General features: G+C 48.7%; 1 protein-coding gene across 1 annotated transcript in view; it reads left to right on the top strand.

Annotated features, from left to right (window-relative positions):
• The window catches only part of SNX9 (sorting nexin 9), a 77,769-nt gene that overhangs the window by 40,392 nt on the left and 13,331 nt on the right, over nt 1-24,046 (top strand). Inside the window, exons 5-10 of the mRNA XM_049765347.1 lie at nt 9,243-9,405; nt 10,129-10,279; nt 13,253-13,337; nt 15,374-15,499; nt 15,595-15,712; nt 22,035-22,165. Coding sequence (XP_049621304.1) covers nt 9,243-9,405; nt 10,129-10,279; nt 13,253-13,337; nt 15,374-15,499; nt 15,595-15,712; nt 22,035-22,165 — 774 coding nt within the window. The remainder of the gene's footprint in view (nt 1-9,242; nt 9,406-10,128; nt 10,280-13,252; nt 13,338-15,373; nt 15,500-15,594; nt 15,713-22,034; nt 22,166-24,046) is intronic.

Genomic DNA, 24,046 nt, shown 5'->3' with positions numbered 1-24,046 from the left:
TCTCTTGGGGCTTTGGAGCGCAGCAAAGAATGCACTAGTCTTGCACATGGCCAACCTAGGTTCGATTCCCGCATCCAATATGGCTCCTTAAGTATTATTTGGAGTGATTCCTGAGTGCAGAGCAAGAAGAAACACTTCTGAGCACTGCCAGGTGTGACTCAACCCCCTCCCCCCCAGATAAAGAAACAGATTTTGGTGTGTGATTCTTGGTATTGTTTAGCCCTGTAAAAGGTTAATAATGACATCATTTCAATTATCTGAGTGTAGGATGTTCATCTTTCACACCTTCTTGGAGAGCATCAAATCACTTTACCATAACTTTACAACAGGTTTTATACTAAATAGCTATTTGGGTGTATTTTTTTTGTTTTTGTTTTTGTTTTGGGGTGCTTTTTTTTTTTTTTTTTTTTTTTGGTTTTTGGGCCACACCCGGTGGTGCTCAGGGGCTACTCCTGGCTGTCTGCTCAGAAATAGCTCCTGGCAGGCACGGGGGACCATATGGGACACCGGGATTCGAACCAACCACCTTTGGTCCTGGATCGGCTGCTTGCAAGGCAAATGCCGCTGTGCTATCTCTCCGGGCCCGGGGGTGCTTTTTTATACATAAACACCCCCATTAAGAGAGGGCACCACACTCAGCTGTGCTCAGGGCTGACTCCTGCCTTTATGCTCAGGGATCTCACTCTTGGTGGTACTTAAGAAGGAACTAATTGGGATCAGTTGCTTGGAAGGCCTTACATTCCCCCCGCCCCCAGTCCACCCCATTCTGTCTCTGGCTCCTTGTGGACATTTAGTTGTATTACAGAATCGTCTGGTACGGAGACGGGGTTTCCCAGTAACTCTGTCAGGCGGTTTCTGTATTCTCTTACTTGGTGCTACCTGAACCCAACAGGCAGTCAAAGATGGTACAGGAAGCAGTGTTGAGAGAAGTGGCCCCCAACCCTTCCAGTGAGCTGTCCTCAGAGCCCAATGATGAAAGAGCACCAGTGCCTCCTCCAGGGAACTGCAGGAGGGTCAGAGCTGCCTGACACCTGAGAAGATGTGGGGGTGGTTATGAAAGGGAATAAATACCAAGATGGTGGTGGAGGGAAGTGGTTACTCAGGAGGAGAGGGGTGCTGAGATGGGGGGACTGATCCCTGAGACCTTATCCCTAATAGTATTGTAAACCACAGTGCCTAGAACTTTTTAAAAAGTGCCTGGAGCTGGGGCCAGAGCGATAACACAGCAGTAGGGCATTTGCCTTGCACACAGCCGACCCAGGACAGATGGTGGTTTGAATCCCAGCATTCCAAATGGTCTCCTGACCCAGCCAGGAGCGATTTCTGAGCGCAGAGCCAGGAGTAACCCTGGATGTGACCCCCCCCCAAAAAAAAACAACCCCCCCCAAAAAAACACACACAAAAAGTGCCCAAAGGGGCCAGTGTGATAGCACAGTGGTACGGCATTTGCCTTGCACGAGGATGACCCAGGACAGACCCAGGTTCAATCCCTGGCATCCTCTGTGGTCCCCCAAGCCTGTCATGAGCAATTTCTGAGCACAGGGCCAGGAGTAACTCCTGAGCAGTGCTGAGTGTGACCCAAAAACCAAAATAAATAAATAAATAAATAAATAAATAAATAAATAAATAAATAAATAAATAAAATAAAAAGTGCCTGGCAGGTGACTGGTGCATGGGAGGAAAAACTGGGACACTGGTATAGGAATGGGTGTCAGTGGACACCGAAGGCCTGACACCCAGTCCTGGTAACTTTACCATCCCTGGGAACCAAAGGGAAGAATCAGACACGATGTGCGTTTAGATGTCAGCATGGACAGAAAAGCACTGGGGAACTGGGAGGCCACCAGCACCATTTCAGTGACAGGGGCCAGACTCGGTGACCAGAGCAGCAGATGGGAGAGTGCTTCATCTACCGCACCCCCCATTATGAGTCTTATCTCTTCCCTCTGGGTCTGACACTGGCCCCAGACGGAGGTGTAGCTCTGCGCTGGCACTGTCAAAGGAGCCTGATTCTCTCACCTGCTGTCCAGGGCCTGTGTGAAAACAGGAGGGCCCTGATCTTAGGCTGCGAGTGGTTGGACCTTTCACTGCAGACCCTCAGTTGGAATCAAGACTCTCTGGGTTCGTCAGTGACTCATGGTGATGTTCTGGGCATCAAGATCACACAGAGATACACGGCGCACAGAGATGGTAGTCATTCGGGAAATGACAAATCTCTTGTGATACTGGGGCCTCCGCTCTGCCGATGAGTCGAGGGTACCACACCCTCAGTCCTCACTGAATTGGAAACTTTCCCTTCATTTTTGTGGTTTATTTCTGACAAAAGTTCTTTCCATAGTTTGAGTCTGCCTTCCTGCAGATCCAGCTCAGAGACCCAGAACTTGGTTTAAGATCCCTCAGCCCTGCCTTTTAGAACAAAAACACTCAGCTCAGCACACCCCACCCCACCCCACCCCAGTCTGCTTCTTCACACAGACTTAAGGCCCCCCCATGCCTCTCACAGCTGCATCTGAAGCTGCTCCCATTCCTCAGGTGCCCAGCACCCCACAGAGTGGGTGCGGGGGGACATACTGTTCCCTGGAGCAACACTGACCAAGCGGCCTCTGGTACAGGCTGACCTCAGATCGGAAGCACAGCACATGCCAGAAAACAGGGTTCCCCAGCATGCTGGCCAGGGGCCAGGGGATGTGAGTCCTGGTACCTGAAGGCTAGTCCTTGGTGTTCTGAGCAAAATGAGTGATTCGCCTTGGCCTTCTCCGTAAGGGGGTGTGAGAGGGAGCAGGGTCGGGGAGGCCCTCCTCCATCTCTCAAGTGCCTTCAAATGACCTTTATACTTGGAGGGTCTGGTTGAAAGACAAACAAGAAATGGCCATCCTGGATCATGGCCTGCACAATTTCTGGGCCTGAGATCTCCCTCAGCTACTTAGCAAAGTAGCCAGCACTACCCCTGGGTACCGTTTTGTTTATTTGGTTGGTTTTGGATCATACCTGGCTCAGCTCTCAGGAATCACTCCTGGTGGTGCTCAGGGGTCCATATGGGATGCTGGAGATTAAACCAGAGTCATCCACATGCAAAACAAACACCTTAACTACTGTACTATCACTCCTGCCCTTGGGTACCTGTTTTCATCCTTAGTAAGAAGCTCTCTGAGTTGCTATGTGCCATGTGTGTATGAACCTGCTTGTCTTAGGACCCCAGGGGTCTGCAGTTGGGGGAGTGTTCCTTTCCACTTAGAGAGAGAGAGAGTAAAATCATCCCTTCCACTAAGAAAGAGGGAGGGAGGGAGGGAAGGAGGAAAAGAGGAAGGGAGGGAGAGAGGGAGGGAGAGCGGGAGGGAGGAAGGAAGGAAGGGAGGGAGGGAGGGAGGGAGGGAGGGAGGGAGGGAGGGAGGGAGGGAGGAATTCCCCTCATGGTATACCCCTCCCCCCACCCAATACACACACATATATAACCCGCCCATATGTTCAGAGGGAGATTTCTCTGGTGGTGGAGAGCAGGGAAAGAGGTTGAATAAATTGATTTGGTGGGGTTTTTTTTGTTTTTTGGGGTTGTTTTTTTTTTTTGGTTTTTTGGTTTTTGGGTCATACCCGGCAGTGCTCAGGGGCTACTCCTGGCTCTAAGCTCAGAAATCGTTCCCGGCAGGCTCAGGGGACCACATGGGATGCCGGGATTAGAACCACTGTCCTTCTGCATGCAAGGCAAACGCTGGCCCGATTTGGTTTTTCTTGTGCCTCCAAGTAGCACCCCGAAGGCCCCAGGGCCCCTCCTGGCGATGATGGGCCTCTGAGTCCAGAAACTTTGTGTGAGAGTCTGGGGTACAGCACTGGCAATACCCAGGTTAGCCCAGCAGTGGTCAGGGGCCTCCAGGGCTGTGTCTAATGATACTCGGGACTACGGGCTGGGGCTGGAATCGGACAAGCATCCCAACCCCTGCTTTCCTTTGTCTTCTGGGTTTCTTTCCTCTTCCTCTACACCTGATAGGTGTTTTTGTACTTGGTATCAGATTAAGGACCTCAGATATGCTGGATGAGATAGTCCTGCACCCCGAGACCTGTCTATGCCTTGCTCTGACTCATTGTCCCTGGGGAGTACGTAGGGACCCTCAGGTTTGTAAAGTGATTCAGGGGCCTGGGTAGCACAGGGTTACTAAACCCTCACTGAAGTCCCTCTAAGGGCTGGGCAGTGCCCAGTGGCCACTCTCAGGCCTCCGTACCTATCTGCACCCCCCTTATTCCACCCAGACACTGTCTCCCGAGGCGTCACATCCCTGCTTCCTGAGGTACTGTGATCAGGGCTGTTTCCTGCATTCACCTTCTGTTGCTCACTAGTCAGGAAGCCCTGATTCCACCAACCTCATCCACTCTGGGTCTCCCCTGACTTCACACCCAGGTTCAGAGCCCCCGTTTGGCTATTCTCTCATCATTAGTGGCATTTAGCCAGATGAGAAAGAGCCTAGATCATGGGCCCAAGTTGGCCTCCTGCCGTCATGCCAGTGAGCCCCCAGTACTATAGGGGGTTCTGCCCCCCCCCTTCAAGGAGCCTCCACTCAGAGTCCTGCCCCCGTGCTCTGGCCTGGCTCAGGAAACCCAAATCCCACAACCCACACTTAAGCTTGGCCGTGTTTTCCTCCATGTTATTTTCTAGGCTGTTTGGCTTGCATGTTCTCTCTCATCCTGCCTCGTCCATGTTGTTGCTCATGCTATTCTCCATGTTTTGGGAGACCCACTTGGGACACCCTGCTTCTTCATTGAGGGGCCTGGCTGTCTGCATGCTGTGCGGGGTGGGAGGCATGCTGGCACTTTCCCCATCATCCTAGCCCTGCCCTCGTTTGCTGCTGGTGGGTGGAACGTTCACCATTCACTGAGGCCCTTTTTTACTTCAAGGTGGACTCTCTGGCTCAGGTTGGTTGTGGTGAAAGTCTCAGCCAGTCACCACCTTCTTCATCTTCTCCTTCTCCTCCTCCTTTCATAAATAAGGTAAAACTCAAGCTTGAATGCAAGAGGAATGAACTATGTTCACACCCTAAAAAAAAACACTCTTCCCTCATGAGGTCACTGAGGCGGAGTGTCTGAGCTGAACCCTCTGGGGTGGGGACATGGAAGTGAGGGGCTGTGTGGTGGGGACCATGATTGAAAGACCCATTGTGGGCCAGGGAGGGAGCCAAATGCCATCGGGAAGGAGAAGAAAGAGAGGAGAGGAGGGAAGGGGAGGAGAGGCAAGGAGAAGCACCCCGGAGTGTGGGACCTGGGGTCAGGAGCAGGGCAGACAGTATGGGGACAATTGACAGTGTGAGCTAGGCAGACTGTTGTGTCGGCAAATGATGACAAGTAAGGAGGCCATTGGTGGACGAGAGGGAAGCTTCGAGAAGGTGCCAGGTTGTGTGCCTTGCCATTAGCTATTGAGGTCAGGGGGTTCCTGGAGGTCAGCCAGAGGTCATGGAATGAGACTGAGCACAAGTGAGGTGATACCACTGGAGAGATTTCCAGTGGCTTCCAGAAGACTTCATTAGCAGGAGACGGTCAGTGCACCAGAGACTGTTCCAGGGAGAAATCCCAAGACAGAAGCAGACAATTATTAGATTTGTAGGGATTCCATAGCGCAGTAAGAGCTAAGATCATCAGCACAACCAGACTACACAGCAGTTATTATGAGCGACTGTTGAGCCAAGTCAGTTTAATTGCGCATTTAGAATTACTTAGTGTCCGGGTGGAGCTACCTGGCTTGAACTCTGGCCTGGATAGCCCAGGGAGAAGGAGGGAGGTGGCCTTGGGGCACCTATGCTGGGGTCCTGGGGCCCCTTTACCCAGAAGTCCATGAACTTTCCTCACGACCCTTATCTGAGAATCACAACCTGTCTGAGCACTGCCCAGAGCATCTTGGATTCGTGAAGTGGCAGATTCTGAGTTCATTATTGGTCATGGAGCGCTCTCTCTCTCTCTCTCTCTCTCTCTCTCTCTCTCTCTCTCACACACACACACACACACACACACACACACACACACTCCTGTGTGTGAATGTTTTGTCCTGGTGGGAGTTCATGTTGCAGAGTTGAGGTAGTGGGACCAGGATGTGGGTCCTTGCAGGAAGCTGCTCCCTGGAGAGCGTCTTTGGCACTTGGCTGCCTCTGTACCCAAGGGTCTGAGAGGGCTTGAGCCTGGGGCTACTCAGTGCCATGGGTGAAACCTTTCTGAAATAGGATTAGAATGGAACAAAATATCTAAACCTTTCTCATGGTTTTTGTTTTTCTCTTGGTGGGGGGCCAAACTCGGTAAAGCTCAGAGGACTAAATGGGATGCTGGGATCAAATCTGGGTTGGCCACATGCACCCTCCTAAAGCTGTACTGTTAGCCCATTTTCTCGGAGGGATTAGAGCTGTTGGTTTTACAAAAGACTTTTTCCTCAATTTATCTGTAAAGGTAAAGAAAAACTGACCTGTCTTTGAAACTTGCTATTCTAATTCTGAAATCTAACTAAAATAAGGGGGTTATTTTAGTTGCAAAATATAAAGCTGTTAAAGGTTGGGGCTGGAGCAGTAGCATAGCGGGTAGGGTGTGTGCTTCACATGCAGCTGACCAGAAACCAATCTGGGTCAATCCTTGGCAGCCCATAAGGTCCCACAAGCCTGCCAGGAGTGACTTCTGAGTATGGAGCCAGTAGTAACCCCTGAGTGCTGTAGTGTTGGCTCAGAATAAAAAATTTTAAAAAGCTGTTAAAGTTCATGTGCAAAATTGAACAGAGGCAAGATGTCATGCTAAGTACTGCCAGTACTCCGTCTCAAAACTGTGCTTAGGGGGGCCAGAGAGATAGCATGGAGGAAGGGTATTTGCCTTGCATGCAGAAGAATGGTGTTCGAATCCTGGGATTCCCATAGGGTCCTCAAGCCTGCCAGGAGCAAGATTTCTGAATGCAGAGCCAGGAGTAACCCCTGAGCGCTGCTGGGTATGACCCAAAAACCAAAAACCAAAAAGCAAAGAAAAAAAACAAAACCTGTGCTAAGTACTGATAGTATTCTATCTTGGAATCTTGCTAAGTGCTGATAGTACTTATGTCTTAGTCCTGCTGTAGTACCAACAGTACAATACTCCACCTCATAACTGCCACGTACTGACAGTACTCCAAAAGTTGTGCTAAGTACTGACAGTCCATCTGGGAGTCTCCGCAGTATGTGGGCCAGTCCTGATGGATCACTGGGGTTCAGTGAAGAGCCCCCATAGGCCCAGTCCAGGACCATTTCAAGGGGCTAATGTGATGAGGAGAGGGAAGCTTGATTGTTTGTTAATGCTGCTGAGACCAGAGACTGACCAGGGAAAATATAGAGAAGAAAATTCCAGAGAACTCAGGGACTGAGCGTTGGAATCAAGGAAAGAGAAAAATGACAGACTTTGTTGATGGGTGGGATGGAGCCAGGAACTGGCAAGAGCCGTGTCTACTGCAGCAGCTCTGGAAACGGTCCTAATTTCTATCTGTGATACAAATAGTTAAACAATGGGCTTGCCCGAGAACCTATTTCTAGGATATTGTGGGGCACAGCAGCTCCCCTGTGAAGACAAAGACACGGTCATGTGCTCAGAGTGGTGGATTCTTCATGGGGAGGTGCAGAATCTCTGGAAAACATTTGCCAAAGCCGCTTGCTATTTATTTTCATTTGGAGGCCACATCCGGTGATGCTCATGGGTTACTCCTGACTCTGTGCTCAGGGATTACTCTTGGCACGTCTTAGGGCACCACCATACAGGAAGCGGGGGATCTAACCTAGGTAGGCCGCTTACAAGGCCAGTGCCTTCCCTGCTGTGATAACTCCGGCACTCCAAACCCAGAGATAACAGATACAGAGATAACGGCTGTCTCCTTAGCCTGCAACTTCATTCAGAGAGGGAGGCAGATGTACCGTGCTGTGGGGAAAGACAGCAGGGATCCTGGCAGCGTGATGGTCAGGAACCAAATACAGATTCTCAAATCTGGTGCAGGACATTGGCCTGAGTGGGTGAAATGCATCGAGGGTCCGCTGGAGCATGTGGACTGACATTGGTGCCCCAGAGCACTACATGCTGGGCAGGAAGCAGCCTGTGGTTCAGAGCAAAAGGCCCTGCATGCAGGCATGAGTGTGAGTGCATGCCTGCTAGCGTGAATGTGTGTGAGGGCATGAGAGAATACATGTCATTGCACGCATGTGAGTGCAAGTATGCTGCGGGTGTGAATGAGTGTGGGCCTGTGTGCACAGGGCGTCGATGTGCCTGGAGCAGGAGTGCAGTTGTCAGGAGGGAGTGACCTCGGAGTGGGTAGGCCTTGTTGTAGGTGCTGCTGTCTCCTATGTTTTCCTCTGTTCTGCTGGGCTTGGTGTTTTAAAGTTTTATCCCTTTTTGCACAAGTCTAGTGACACACTATAGACGCCCTAGCTGATGGCTGGAAGTAGTTGGCAGGGAAGAAACAGATCCTTGCTCTGAGCACATAGACTCATAAGATCATAGAGAATGTATGTATGTATGGGTGGGGCGAGACAACACGAGAGAAGCATGTGTGGTGGGGAGCCATCGTGGCCCATGGAGGGACTGTGGAAACCTTTCCAGGAGTAAGGGCAACTTTAGGAGAGCAGCCTAGGAGGGAGGAAGAATGAGGGAGGGAGTCAGTTCTGGGAGAGAAGGAATGAGGGGGTCACTTCTTAAGGGGGAAGGCCTCAGAGAAGTCAATTCCAGGAGCTTTCTTTTTTTTTTTTTTTTTTTTTTTGGTTTTTGGGCCACACTCGGCAATGCTCAGGAGTTACTCCTGGCTATCTGCTCAGAAATAGCTCCTAGCAGGCACAGGGGACCATATGGGACGCCGGGATTCAAACCAAGCACCTTAGGTCCCGGATTGGCTGCTTGCAAGGCAAACGCCACTGTGCTATCTCTCCGGCCCCAATTTTGAGGTCTTATTGATCAGAACTTAGAAGAATTTCTCTGAGTTCTCCCTTTAGCCCCTTCTGTTGTATTTGTTTGCCTGTAACCCCCCAGTCCCTTGAGGAATGGTTTCTTGAAGTCCCAGATTTTCTTTTTTTTTTTTTTTTTTTTTGGTTTTTGGGCCACACCTGCTGACACTCAGGGGTTACTCCTGGCTATGCGCTCAGAAGTCGCTCCTGGCTTGGGGGACCATATGGGACACCAGGGGATCGAACCACAGTCCGTCCTAGGCTAGCGCAGGCAAGGCAGGCACCTTACCTCTAGCGCCACCGCCCGGCCCCCCAGATTTTCTTTCTTCTCCACAGGTCAGCAGTGGCAATGATATCTGGTCCTCCTGGGGCAACAAGGCTGGGAACTGGGACAGTGCAGATGGCTGGGCCACCAAGTCAGAAGCAGCTGCCGGCCAGAGGAGCAGCGTCAACAACTGGGACACCACCTTCGGGCACCCCCAGGCCTACCAGGGACCAGGTAAGGGGTGGGGGGGAGACCAGGCCCTCGTGTCAGAGCACTGTGGCCACTGCTGCCGGGTGTTGGGGAGGATCCCGGCTACCCATTTGGCACTGTGTAGCAGGCCCTAATGCCTGGAAATGAATGCTCTGGCCTCAGCCACCTCTCTCTAGCACTCCCACCCCACCCCCATGCCCTGAAAGAGCAGCTGGGCTGGGTGTCCTGCCCACCACTACCCAGAGCCTGCAATTCAGCACTGCACTACACGTAGCCCTCTCAGCAGGTTTGGACCCTAAACTCTGTGTATTTAGGCCCTTTTGGGATTCTCACTGCAATCCAGGCCCTCTAAAGTCCTTGCTTTGCCCATCTCCCCACCTCCCTGTACCCCTCCAGGAAATACTGTTCCTGAAGAAGGGGATGATGCTGGAACCAAGGAAAAGGCTGGTGTTGCTTGCCCCATGTGTTCTGTGGTCCAGACCCTGCACACGGGAGCTCAAGGGCTCATGGCCAGATACCTTCATCAGCACCTGCTTCTCCCTCCAGTGGCCCAGAGCCTCCTGCATTTTCCTTCCTATGGTCTTTTTCCTTCTCCTGGGCGGCTTCTTAACGTTGTTCCTGCCTCATTGTAGAGGTCTCTACCCCCAGGACAGCCAGTAAATTAAAGCATAGGATGTGGTTGCAACAGGGGCCTATGAGGGTCAAGGGTCTTACTTTGCCTGCTTACCTGCTTACTGCTCACTGCAGCGACTGGGGATGACGACGACTGGGATGAGGACTGGGATGACCCCAAGTCATCCTCCGCCTACTTTAAGGACACAGAGTCTGCGGATGCTGGGGCTGCTCAGCGGGGGAACAGCCGGCCAGGTGGTGCCTCTATGAAGCTGCCCCTCAACAAGTAGGTCAGGGGCTGGGGTTACAGGGTGAGGGACACTGGGCTTCCTGGTGAGATGGGACAGAGGTGGCCTGAGGCCCTTTGTCTTCTTAGTTCAGGGTGTGGTTTAGGCTTTTTTAAATTTTATTTTATTTTTGGCCACATCTGGTGGTACTCACGGCTTACTCCTGGCTCAGTGCTGAGGAATCACTCCTGGTGGTGCTCTCGGGGGACCATAAGGGATATCAGGGATCAAACCCAGGTCGGCCGTGTGCAAGGCAAGTGCCCAGCACGTTGCAGAGATAACCTGGATGACAAATTTACTCGAGTGCTTGGCATTTAGGAGCATTTGCCACGAGTGCCTTTGCCCCTGACCTCATGAGCTTTGGGAAAAATAGTGGGGCAAAAGACCCCCAAAGGTGGAGCCAAAGCTGGGTCCGATGCCTGAGTTTCACTTACTTTATGGCATTGGCCCAGCTGTGCCAGCCAAAGAAGCAGGTCAGAGGCGAGTGGACACTGCCCAGTAGGGCTGCTTGCTATGGAGAGTTCTAGAGAAATCTGTGCTTTCACACCAGTGTATATTGGAGAAGGCAGACTCTAGTGATTGCCGTAAGAAAGCTCAAGTCTCCGTAGTTGTTGCATTTATGAATGTCTGTAGAGTATAGATAGATAGCACAGAAGTTAAAGAACTTCCTTGGGGTCCAAGCATTGCCTTGCTTGTGCCCAACTCCTGTTCCATCCCCAGCACTCTCTGTAATTTCCCAGGTAGTATCAAGAGTCACTCTTCAGCACAGAGCCAGGAGTAGCTCTTGAGCACCACTGGGTATGGCAGAAGTTACTCCCCTGCCACACACACACCCAAGAAAAAATTAGGATCTGGTACAAGGATTATTAACATGTGGATTCTGGCATTAAACAATCCTGGATGTGGTCCTAGAGATCCCCCAGTTGCTGTCAGAGTACCTTGCTGGTTTTCTTACACAGACAGGAGCCTCGAATCCTCAGGTGTAAATTCGGGCCCAAGCATTAGTCACACCTGCCTGTGGTTGCTGAATGACTTTATGGGGTGGCCCTGGGGCTGGGCCCTGTTTGGGAGGTCCAGAAGATAGAAAAACTCAGTTATATTTTCTAAAATTGCTAATGCTTTCCTCTTTTTTTTTTTTTTTGGGCCACATTCAGTGGTGCTCAGGGCTTATACTTGGCTCTGCACTGAGAGATTCCTCCTGGTGAGAGTTGGGAGAGACCATATAAGATGCAGGGAGTGAATCCTGGTCAGGTACATGCAAGGCAAGCACCATACCTACCTTCAGTCCTACATTCTTGGTCTCTCTGACTTACTTTAAAAATTGCTCTGAATTGGGATGAAGTGAGTCTGCCTTAGTAAATAGGCTGGGGAATTTATGACTCCATCCTGATAAGATTCGAAGAATGATTTGCATTGGGGTAGTCAGTATTATATGCCTGCATTTGTTCTCAAAGTTTTCCTCTAGTCCCTGAAAATACTAACACAAGTGCAAAGTGGGTTCTCTGCTGAGAAGCTCAAGGTCTGGTCAGAGTTGGAAGTCTTCCATCAGCATTTTCCACCAGTGGGTAGTAGGTGGGCTTTTGAACAAAAGTGCCCAGAGTTACCTTATTCAGTAAGTATTTTGTTTATTCCTTAGTTAGGACCTGCTACAATGCGAGTGAAATTGGGTCACTCATCTAACAAAAGTCTCCTTGGACTGTTGGAAGACTCTCTTGGGAGCTCTCTGGAGTATTGTCTGAGACGTGGCGAAAATAGAAGTAATTCTAAGTCACATCATCTTTTTGCTTCGTTCCTGTGTCTCCATCAGAGATGCCCTGTTGGTCCCATTCTTCCACAGGGAGCCAGAATGCAGGGGTCACTTTACCTCGTTAACGTGTGCTAGGGTTGGAACTCAGAGCCAAGGCCATGGGCTTGCTCATCTTTGTTTGCTCCCTCTGAGCTGAGGTGCCAGGGCCTGTGGAGGAGCTGTGGATGTGTGGCCAACAGAGAATGAGAAGCCCACAAGAGTGGGCTTGAACTCAGTTAAATGACCTGGGGGGTGGGGGATGACCTGTGAGAAACTAGAAGTGATGAATCAGATGTTTTCCTGCATTAGATATCTGGCTCTTTGGGGTGATAATATTTTTTCCCTCCTGCTTTTTTTAAAAGACAAGACCAGGGACCAGAGAGATAGCATGGAGGTAGGGTGTTTTGCCTTACATGCAGAAGGATGGTAGTTTGAATCCCGGCATCCCATATGGTTCCCCAGTCTGCCAGGAGCGATTTCTGAGCGTAGAGCCAGGAGTAACCCCTGAGTACTGCCTGGTATGACCCAAAAAAAAAACAAAACAAAAGACAAGACCAAAGCCCAATCAGCTCCTTTTTCCTTGACTTTTCTCCACTCCTAGAACTCACCCTAGCTGTTGCCTTGATTTCTTTGGCTGGGAGAACTGGTTGAAGCCCCTCGCTCAAGGACACTGGTTATCCTTAGGCTTCATGGATGTTTTCTGGAAGCGGCTCAGAAGGACAAAGTTCTTCCCTAAGGACTGTGTCTTGGCCTCAGTGGTGGCCACCATAGGGGGACACAGAGAAGAAAGGACTGCTTGAAGCTGGCTGTAGAAACGCCCGCATGTGCCCAGCTTGGAGGAGTGTATTTATCCCCTTTTCCTCTTGTGCCAGCTCCTAGGGGCACTCTGTTCTTCATGGGTTGATAGAATGTTTCAGACCCAGGCAAGCAAATCGAGTGTCCTTAAATGTCACACCTTCTTGAATCCAGCTCTCCCCTGAGCAGATAAAGCTTAATGAAGTGACTAATTGGACACAAAACAATCTGATTACATTAGCTTTGTTAACTAGTTTCCTATCACGGGTGCCTTTGAAGAGTCCTGACAAAGCAAGGTTAAAAGACTTGCGTTGAGGAAGAAACGTGGAGGGGGCGTTGTAGAATTCCTGTCAAGAAAGCGGGACTCACCAGCATTTGTCTCCATGATTAGATTCCCTGGATTTGCAAAGCCGGGCACGGAACAATATCTGTTGGCCAAACAACTAGCAAAACCCAAAGAGAAAATTCCCATCATTGTAAGTGCATTCGTATTTTTTGGTGTTTGTTTTGAATTAAGCTGTTTATAATGCCTAAAGCAAGAAAGTTCTTAGTCATTTGCAAAGTATTTTTAAACACAGTTAATGTTCCAAATAACTGACAGGATGTGTTGTGTTTTAAGAGCTCTAAAGGAATGGGCCTGTTTTTATATTATTTAGATATCTTCAATTAAAAAAGAACTTTCAGACAATTACTAATTGATCCAACAACTCATATGGTATATGTTAATTTAATCATTTTCCTCCTCTGAAATATCTTGAAGTCCCTCTTTTTAATGCTTGCCACCCACCAGCCAACCCTACAGGTGTCTAATGAGTAAGCCCTGTTCAAATATTTGGGTTTCTTTCCTGGCAAAGGACAGCAGAGTCAAGTGACTTTCCAGTGAACCAGCTGTCAGGTCTGGATAAGGAACTCCTGGATAAAGTCGGGAGTTGGTGACCCCATTTACACTGTCTTAGAATAGCTGGATTATTATGTAGCGCAAGCTCTTTGGTTTCACCCATATTTTAATTGTTGAGGGACCTGTCTTAAGTGTCCTCAGGCAGTATGTTTCCAGATGAAATTCTAGAAAAGAGAACAGTGTCTCTTCAGACCCTGTCACTTAACCCTGCAACTGGAAATTGTGGGCAGTGTCGGATATAGCTGGCCTCACTGCATCCGGGAGAGGGACAGTTGCTCTCACTCTGACCGGAGGGTCCTGGGAAAACTGGCTAAAAAATATGAAAAGATTTAAAAAATTGAGGGGCTGGAGCTATAGTAAACGGGGAGGGCATTTGCTTTGCACCAGGGTTGAGATTCTTCCCCCAAGCCCCACCAAAAGTGCTTGATCCCCGAAGAGCCAGCAGTAAGCTCTTAACACCACCAGCTGTGGCCCCAAACAAACCAATGAAAAAGGACACTGAGTCGTTATGACTCATTCCTAGATTTTTGAAAAATTTGAAATACTAAGAAGCCTCCACTATAGGAGTTGTGACTAAAACCCCTTTTTATCCCTTCCTGCGAAATCAATTTGGTGCTGTTTTCTGACTACTTCCCTTCCCTCTCCTTTAAAATAAGTAACATTGGACAGGTTTTTTTTCCTGTTGAATTGGATTGTTCTTTTCCTTCACTGTAAAGCTCCAGAGAGGAGTGAGCCCTTAGCCTGTTGCTGGGAATTCCCAGGGGACTTGGTGACTGTGGGTGTGAGATGGGCCAGGGGCTCGCTGAGAAGGGAAGGACACTGAGTGGTATCCCTAAGTCTCCGGGAAACCCAGAGAAAGCAAGATGGATTCTTCTAAGGGATCCAGATGCCAACTTCCAAATAAAAGACTGTGGAATGGGCTCCTCTGCTTAATAAGTGCCCAGGCTGCTGTGAACATTCCTGCCTCCTCCTCAGAGATCTTCTCCATGTCCCTCATTCCCATTCTCTGGGGCTTGGGCTGGGCTGGCATTTGTGGCACACATGGAGGAGAAGCTCTGCTCACCAGACTGTCACCCTGATGTTCTGATGTTACCTCAGCACTGCCCTGACTCCTGCAGGGCCCTGTAATCCCTGAGTCTTAGGACCCCATAGACCCAAGAGGAGCCAGCCAGACACACCGGTTCAGGCCATTTGCCACTTCAGGCCTCCTCGGGGACTGGTTTCATTTCACTCAGTTTCAGTCCCCAGTAGCTTAGAAACTGGAAACCACTGGGTGCCCTTAGATGGCCACTATAGCCAGAAAGGGGAGGGAGAAGGGGAGGGCAGGAGGGCGGGAGGAAGAGGAGGGAGAGAGAGGGGGGGAGAGAGAGAGAGAGAGAGAGAGAGAGAGAGAGAGAGAGAGAGAGAGAGAGAGAGAGAGAGAGAAGGAGGCGAGAGAGAAAGCCAGCCCCTTGAGGGGTGGTCTCACTCTTCTTGGGGTGGAAGTGGGTCTGTATGTGTCACCTTGGCCTTGGAGGGACCTTCCAAGGAAGAGCAGGGAGTCCCCCTGGGAGGAGCCGTTGGGTGGTCTCATGCCCTGTCTTCTTAACGGGGCTTCCCTGCAACCCACTGCAGGTCGGAGATTACGGCCCCATGTGGGTCTACCCTACCTCAACATTTGACTGTGTGGTAGCGGATCCCAAGAAAGGCTCTAAGATGTACGGCCTGAAGAGCTACATCGAGTACCAGCTCACGCCCACTGTGAGTACCATCCTGACAGCTTCGCCCCAGCTGACCTCTCCACTCTCCAAAATGACATGACCACTGGAAACTTTCCCTTCCTCTCTTGTTTTTAGAACACAAACCGACCAGTCAACCACAGGTATAAGCATTTCGATTGGCTGTATGAACGTCTCCTGGTGAAGTTCGGCTCTGCCATTCCAATTCCTTCTCTCCCGGATAAGCAGGTCACAGGTAAACACCAACACAGAGCCTTGGGTAGAAGGTGTTTCCCAAAGAGGGGCTTCTAGAACCATCTAGTTAGAGGGTGTTTTCCAAAGCAGGGGTTCTGGAACCATCCAGGAGCGAGTGGTCAGGAGTCACCAACTGTTTGTTTGCATAAAAAGGTAGATTTCCAATGATGTCATGACATTCGCTTATCCATGGATGGATATGGAGAGTATTATGCTGAGTGAAATGAGTCAGAGAGGGACAAACAGAATGATCACACTCATTTGTGAGTATAAAAATAAATAGTATGGTAATAATATCCATAAACACCGGGCCGGAGAGATAGCACAGCGGTGTTTGCCTTTGCAGGCAGCCGATCCAGAACCTAAGGTGGTTGGTTCGAATCCCGGCGTCCCATATGGTCCCCCGTGCATGCCAGGAGCTATTTCTGAGCAGATAGCCAGGAGTAACCCCTGAGGGCCGCCAGGTGTGGCCCAAAAACAAAAAAAAACAAAAAACAAATTATTTTTAAAAATAATATATATATATATATTTTTTTTGTTGTTGTTGTTGTTGGTTTTTGGGCCGCACCCAGTGATGCTCAGGGGTTACTCCTGTCTGTCTGCTCAGAAATAGCTCCTGGCAGGCACGGGGGACCATATGGGACACCGGGATTCGAACCAACCACCTTTGGTCCTGGATTGGCTGCTTGCAAGGCAAACGCCGCTGTGCTATTTCTCCGGGCTCCAAAAATAATATTTTTAAATAAAAATAAACACAGATTTCCAGGGGGCATGTAGAGATTGATTCATGCTTCTCTGAAAAGGGCCCCACAGGCCAAGTAAGTTTGAGGGCCTCTAGGGTAGTGTGTCCTGTCCTGTTATTACAGCATTTCCTATGATTAGTATGTGGGGCTGGAAGTTGCCTCCACACTGAAGGAAGATTCTTCCTGACTTGTCCTAGTGGCATTCTTGCACACACAGCCTGAATCCTGAGGAAGTCATTGTCTTTATTGTTCTGCCCTTTTCTATCAACAAGAAAACCAGCCCCTAAGTGCAGGCAGAGCACCTGAGCCTGACGCGGAGGTGAAGACACAGCCCTGTGTCATGTGGCAGTGCTGTGGCACTTTAGGCCAGTTGAGGCCTCATAGCCTGTTCACCAGAAGTTCAAGTTGCTGGCCATGATGTACTACTACTCAGTGGTGGTGATGTTTTTAATACTTATATGATTTTTGTTGTTATTGTTTTTGTTCTTGGGCCTATTTTATCTGGGGTCACGTCTGACATTTATTGTAATGATTTTTCATGGAAGCTTTTCAAAATTCTCAGTGTTAGCAGAATGAAGATGGCTGGGGGCTGCATTATGGTGCTAGGGGAGCATTGCTGAGGTAGCCATGCAACTTAGCATTGTAGGGAGGTCCCCTGTAGTATTTTAGGGTGCGCATCTCCAAGTCTCCTTGGCTCTGACACATCCCTGCACCCATGGGAACATAAAAAGTGGCCTTCTCTGAACTCTGTTCTCCTGCAGCATTTCAGGGAAAATGAATGAGCTTTGTAGGGGATGAGGCTCAATTTAGCATTTATCCCAAATCAAGTTGCTTGGGTGCTTCGGAAGTATCAGAGTCATAGTTCTCCTGTATTACAGTTTCTTTTAATAAAAAGAAAAAAAAAAAGACTTTAGGCTGAAAGCCAGAGTGTGCCCTAGAAAAGCGAGACAGAAACAACCCCTCCTGCTGCAGAAATCAGGCTGTGGGCCCAGTAAACAGGGCAGCACAGACTCCCTTTATTGGTGCTGCCACGGCCCCCACAAGGTCACCGTTATATTGATGCCCTCCTGCTCGGCTCTCTGGAAGCAAAGCAGGCCCAGAGCTGCTGATGTCATGACCTGTCTGCCCCCCTCCCGGGGGGACCCCTGGAATGCTTTTCCCTCCATGTGTGCTCAGGGAGTCTTTGGCATCTTCACAGACTGAGCGGAACCCAGAGTGCCAGCTCCCCTCTCCCCTTTCTCTCAAACCCAGAGTTTCTCTCAGACTCCAGAGTCTGGTGGGCGGCACTCAGCCAGCACTGAGCCACGCCGGAAGCGGGGCTTGGACACAGGCCTACTGTGTGAGCTAGTCTGGAGGAGGAGGGATGGCAAGGGATCATGATAGGGTGGGACATAGAGGCCCCCCTCTTCCTGCGTGCCAGCAGACCAGCGTCCTCTCCGAGTCTCATCTGCAGCTGCAACTCTTGCGGGCTCCTTTTCAAATGCTCTCATGGGCAGCAGGTGGCCGGGTGCCCTGTTTAGACTGTGGGCTCCGTCTCCTTAATAGGAACTTGGACTTGTTTATCAGAGGAAAACTCAGGCTGAGCTGTGTGTGTTCAGTCTTTTCAATGAAGACCCTGACAGCTTCACCTGCCCTTAGTAAGTCTCACTCGATTGGGATTGGGATGCAGAGTGCCTGGCATCTTCCCAAGTTCCCTTTGTACTCAGCCTCACCCGGGTTCTAGCCCTTGGCGGAGCAGACACCCCATTCTTTGTCTCTGGTTTGACCTCTTCTAGAAAATCTAAACATTAGCATGTTGCTTAGTGCCCCTAGTCTGGTTTCTCTCCTATCACAGAAGAGCATTTTCAGATCCATCTGCCTTGTGTAAAGCAGTATTGTTACTGCTTCTATTGCTAAAGAAATTTGCAGTCTTCTGTAGATCTCTCATGATAGTTCTCCAATTCCCTTATTGAAGGGTGTTTGGGTTTCCAGTTTGGGCCAATTACAGATAAAGCTGCTATAACCATTTGTCTGCAAGTTTTCATATGGACCTAAGTTTTTGTGTCTCTTGGGTATGTTAAAGTGGATGGAGTGGAATGTCAATAGATGCATATGGTTGGGGTAGGTTTAATGTTTGAGAAACTGCCAGTCAAGGGCTTGAGCATGTGACTCAGTATGTGAATGCTTGCCTTGGGTACAAATGGCCCTAGGTTCAAGCCCTGGAATCCCTGCAAGAGAAAAGCTAAAGACATGAGCCAACTTGGCTGGAACGGTTTATGGTTACCATTGGCAACAGATGAAAAATTGACAGGAGTGGGTGCCACATCCTTACTTTCACTCTCCACAGTATCAGTTTTTCTTTTAGGAAGATATGGGGGGACCCCAGTGTTGTATTAAATATTGATTATATTGTCCTAGATGTGCTTGGAGTCGGCCTGTTGCCTACAGCCCCTATTCAGCCTGGCGGGTCTTTAAGTTCAGGATAATGGTGGATAATGGTGAGGAAATGACCCACAGCAGTCGAGAAATTTTAGGAGGGCCAGAGAGATAGCATGTAAGTAGGGCATTTGCCTTGCATGCTGTACTACCTCTCTAGCCCTTCAATGCATCCTTCTCTTATGATGCCTTTTTCTTGAACATTTCTGTTGATTCCTTGTGAAATTCTCGTTAGTTTTTAAGAACATGTTTTTCTTTAGTTCTTTGGATGTGTCCCTAGAGTCTGGTCTGTCTCTAGAATTTAACATGTGGGAACACTCACATAGCCCCTGTAGACACTTCCTTCACAAGACAGGGCACACCACAGTTTTTCTTGGTGTATCTTTTTTGGTTTTTATTAATTGACTACTAGACTTCCTTTAGAATTTTTTAAAATCGGCTTTTTATAAGTAAATTCTTAAACTGAATTACCATGAGATACACAGTTACAAAATTGTTCATGATTGAGTTACAATCATACTGTGTCCAACACCCTTCACCAATGCACATTTCCCTGCCACCAGTGTCCCAGTCTCCCTCCTGCTCTCTCCCCTGCCTACTTATTTTTTATTTGTTTGTTTTTGTTTTTGGGGGGTCACACCCAGCAGTGCTCAGGGAAAACTCCTGGCTCTATGTTCAGAAATCGCTCCTGGCAGGCTTGGGAGGACCATATGGGATACCGGGATTTGAACCATTGACTTTCTGCATGAAAGGCAAACACCTTACCTCCATGCTATCTCTCCAGCCCCAATACTAGATATTTTGAAGAAGAAAAAAATTATGGGCTGGAGAGATAGCACAGTGATAGGGTGTTTGCCTTGCATGCAGCCAACTCAGGACGGACGGTGGTTCAAATCCCGGCAGCCCATATGGTCCCTCTTGCCTGCCAGGGGCAATTTCTGAGCACAAAGGCAGGAGTAACCACTGAGCACTGCCAGGTGTGACCCAAAAACAAAAGAAAAAGAAGAAGAAAAAATTAGCAAACCTAAGGGCTTTATTTTTCTTCCCTGAAGGTTATCATTTTTGTTCTGTATTTGCTTAGTGGCCATCTAAACCTTGTATGCATGTGTGTGTACACATGCACACATGTCTGAATAGCCCAGCTTGACCTTGGTCCCCATGAGCCAGTCTCTTGTTTCCTCCTTGGCCTAGAAGCTGTACCATTTGGCTCCCTCGGACTGACCATTGCTGCTTCCCCTACCTGCTCACTTCTTGGCCTACTCCACACACACACACACACACACACACACACACACACACACACACAGACACATGCATGCATGCTGACTGGTGTATTTAGCTCAGCTGTCCAACTGCTGTCTGGTCCCGGGGGCACTCATCTCACCATTTCTTTCTGTGTCTGTGGCCACAATTCCCATCTCTAGAAGCCTCACAAGTGAGAGTGATTTTTGTTTCATAGCCTTGTAAAACTTCTGTGTCCTTCTGATCCTTGAATTTCTCCTTTTAGAACAGAAAGACCACTCAGGTGTTTCTAGGGGGAGCAACAAGGTTTGAGCTGGTGGCTTTCTTTATTGCTCTCCTGGGAAATCCTTTTTCTGTGTCATCTGATACCATTTATAGGCAGAAGGAGAAAGTAGGCAGAGCACATTTATTTCCATCAGACAAGGTTAAGTGTGTGTCCTGCAGTGGAACAGGATTCCTGCCTGATGTTGAGTGTCTGTGCTTGGGGAGCTTCTAGCAGGATCCCCAGCACCCACCCTTGCTCTTGGGCTTTGGGTAGTCACACAGGAGCTGCCACAATCCTGAAGGCCATAGGGATTCTTGGAGAACAGTTAGGTGCTGTGCTTTTTCCCTGTCACAATTTAAGTTTGTTCATTTGTTCTTTGGGAATTTCAATCTCATTTCTTTCTGACAGGTCTTTGGACATCCCCTGGGTAACTTGTTTTTTTATTTGTTTTGTTGTTCTTTTGTTTTGTTTTTGTTTATTTGGAGGCCATATTCATTGATGCTCAGGGTTACTTCTGGTGGTGCTTGGAATATTATGGGATGCCAGGGATTGAACCTGGGTTGGTCATGTGCAAGACAAATTCTCTATCTGCTGTGCTATCACTCCAGCCCTGAGTAGCTTTGTTTTTTAATTAGTACAACTCTACCTTGGTAGATTGGTCTTGGTCTATGCTAAGTTTCTCCCCATATGGAAGAATGTTTCCTTCTCATTTTTTCCCCTGATTTCCAGTAAACACTTTTTCCTTCTTAAAAAACAAAACAAAACAAAAAAAAAACAAACAAACACTGGGTCCGGATAGATAGCACAGCCGATAGATAGCTGATCCAGGACCAAGGTGGTTGGTTTGAATCCCGGTGTCCCATATGGTCCCTTGTGCCTGCCAGGAGCTATTTCTGAGCAGACAGCCAGGAGTAACCCCTGAGCACTGCCGGGTGTGGCCCAAAAACCAAAAAAAAAAAAAAAAAAAAGTACTGGGACCGGAGAGATAGCGCAGCAGTAAGGCATTTGCTTTGCATGCAGTCTATCGGGGACAAGGGTGGTTCAAATCCCGGCATCCCACATGGTCCTCCGTGCCTGCCAAGAGAAATTTCAGAGCACAGAACCAGGAGTAACCCCTGAGCACCACTGGGTCTGACCAAAAAAAACAAAAACACAAAAAAGAAAATCTTAAAAAAAAAAAAAAAAAAAGGAAAAAGAAAAAGAAAACACCACGGGGCCGGGCTGTGGCGCTGGAGGTAAGGTGCCTGCCTTGCCTGCGCTAGCCTAGGACAGACCTCGGTTCGATCCCCCGGCGTCCCATATGGTCCCCCAAGAAGCCAGGAGCAACTTCTGAGCGCATAGCCAGGAGTAACCCCTGAGCGTCACAGGGTGTGACCCAAAAACCAAAAAAAAAAAAAAAAAAAAGAAAAAGAAAACACCTTGAGCGCAGCTGACCCTGGATGGATCTTGCTAGAAGGCATCCCTTATAGTCCCCCAAGCCAGGAGCAATTTCTGAGCGCAAAGCCACGAGTAACCCCTGAGCGTCACTGGGTATGGCAAAAGAAAAAAGAAAGAAAACACCTCCCTTGGGTGACAGCTTTGTAAGTGACTCCCTCTTAGAAGCCAGGACAAACCAAGAGCAGGCCCATGGCAGCCTCACGCTATTCTGCTTCTTGCAGGCCGCTTCGAGGATGAGTTTATCAAGATGCGGATGGAGCGGCTTCAAGCCTGGATGACCAGAATGTGCCGCCACCCAGTGATTTGCGAGTGCGAGGTATTCCAGCAGTTTCTGAACTTCCGGGACGAAAAGGTAGGCCTTGGTTCTCCCTCACAGGTGGCACCAAGATATTGGCACCATTGGTATAACTGCTGTGTGGAAGTGGAGGGAAACATTGTCATGTCCTGGCCTGCAAGCATCCAGCATGGGAAATGTGGTTATGTGACGTGTGAGCAGCCGCCAGTGGTTTCTCATGATCCCCAATAGGAATGAGCCCTGACTACAAAACCTGGAGTACCTGAGCATTGGTAGGTGTCTCCCCCATACCCCAAACAAACAAACAAGCAAACAAACAGAATCAAAGACAAAGAAATCTATCTGAAGACGAAGGAGAAATGCTCTCTTTATTGTATGCTGTGGCAATCATTTTCTCTCCTGTTCAGCTTTACTATACAACTTACAATGTCTTACTCTTGAAAAGAAGTTTTCTGTTTCATCATGAATGCTCCAAAGCCTAGAAAACAATCTAAAGAATAAAAATTGTGGGGCCAGAACAATAGCACAGCGGGGAGGATGTTTGCTTGCATACAGCCAACCAACCCAGGTTTGATCGCCGGGCATCCCATATGGTGTCTCGAGCCTGCCAGGAGTAATTTTTGTGTACAACGACAGCAGTAACCCCTGAACACTGCCAGGAGTGGCCCAAAAACAAACAAGCAAACAAAAAAATGTCAGTAAGGGCTGGAGAGACAGCACAGTGGTAGGGCATTTGCCTTGCACTCAGCCTATCCAGGACAGATGGTGGTTCTAATCCCAGCATCCCATATGGTCCCCTGAGCCTACCAGGAGCAACTTCTGAGCGCAGAGCCTGGATTAATACCTCAGCACTGTCGGGTATGACCAGGAAACAGACAAACAAACAAACAAACAAACATAGTCAGTGAGCTCGGATGTAAAGTAATATGCACAATACCCCTTCAATATTGCAAACTACAGCATTTAAAAGAGAAAAGGGGAGTCCAGAGCGGTGGTGCTCTCGGTAAGGCATCTGCCTTGTCCACACTAGCTTAGGACAGACTGCAGTTCGATCCCCAGCGTCCCATATGGTCCCCCAAGCCAGGAACTGTTTCTGAGCACATAGCCAGGAGTAACCCCTGAGTGTCACCAGGTGTGGCCAAAAAATAAATAAAATAAATATAAGGGAAAAGGAGAAAAAAGAGAGAATTAAGGTGTCTGCCATAGAGACTGGGGACTGGGGCATGGGACACTGAGGAAATTGGTGGCAGAAATAAACACTGGTGAAGGAATGGATGTTGGAACAGTGAATGACAAACTCAACAAGCAGCGACTCTATTACTCTATCTCTTAGTGATTCAATACAATTTTTTAACAATTCTATTTATCAGAAGACATTAAAAATGAAAATCAGGGGCTAGAGAGATAGCATGGAGGTAGAGTGTTCGCCTTGCATACAGAAGGACAGTGGTTCAAATCCCAGAATCCCATATGGTCCCCCGAGCCTGCCAGGAGTGATTTCTGAGCATAGAGCTAGGAGTAACCCCTTAGCACTGCAGGGTGTGACCCAAAAACTTAAAAAAAAAAAAAAAAAAGAAAAGAAAAAAAAGAAAATCAGGGGCCAGAGAAATAGCATGGAGGTAAGGCATCTGCCTTGCGTGCAGAAGGTCAGTGGTTCGAATCCTGGCATCCCATATGGTTCCCCAAGCCTTCCAGGAGTGATTTCTGAGCCTGGAGCCAGGAGTAATCACTGAGCACTGCCAGGTGTGACCCAAAAAGCAAAAACAAACAAAAAAATGAAAATTAATGATGATCCCATATATATATATATATATATATATATATATATATATATATATATATATATATAGCAAAGGATTGGGTTACTCAATTTAGGAAAACCAATACAAATAGATAAGTATCATCAATCCACGGAAAAATAGGGGATCTGATCATGTG

This window comes from Suncus etruscus, chromosome 18, assembly GCF_024139225.1.
Source record: "Suncus etruscus isolate mSunEtr1 chromosome 18, mSunEtr1.pri.cur, whole genome shotgun sequence".
NCBI classification, from domain to species: domain Eukaryota; kingdom Metazoa; phylum Chordata; class Mammalia; order Eulipotyphla; family Soricidae; genus Suncus; species Suncus etruscus.
The sequence above is the reverse complement of the archived record's forward strand: the minus strand, read 5'-3'. Positions and strand labels throughout refer to the sequence as shown.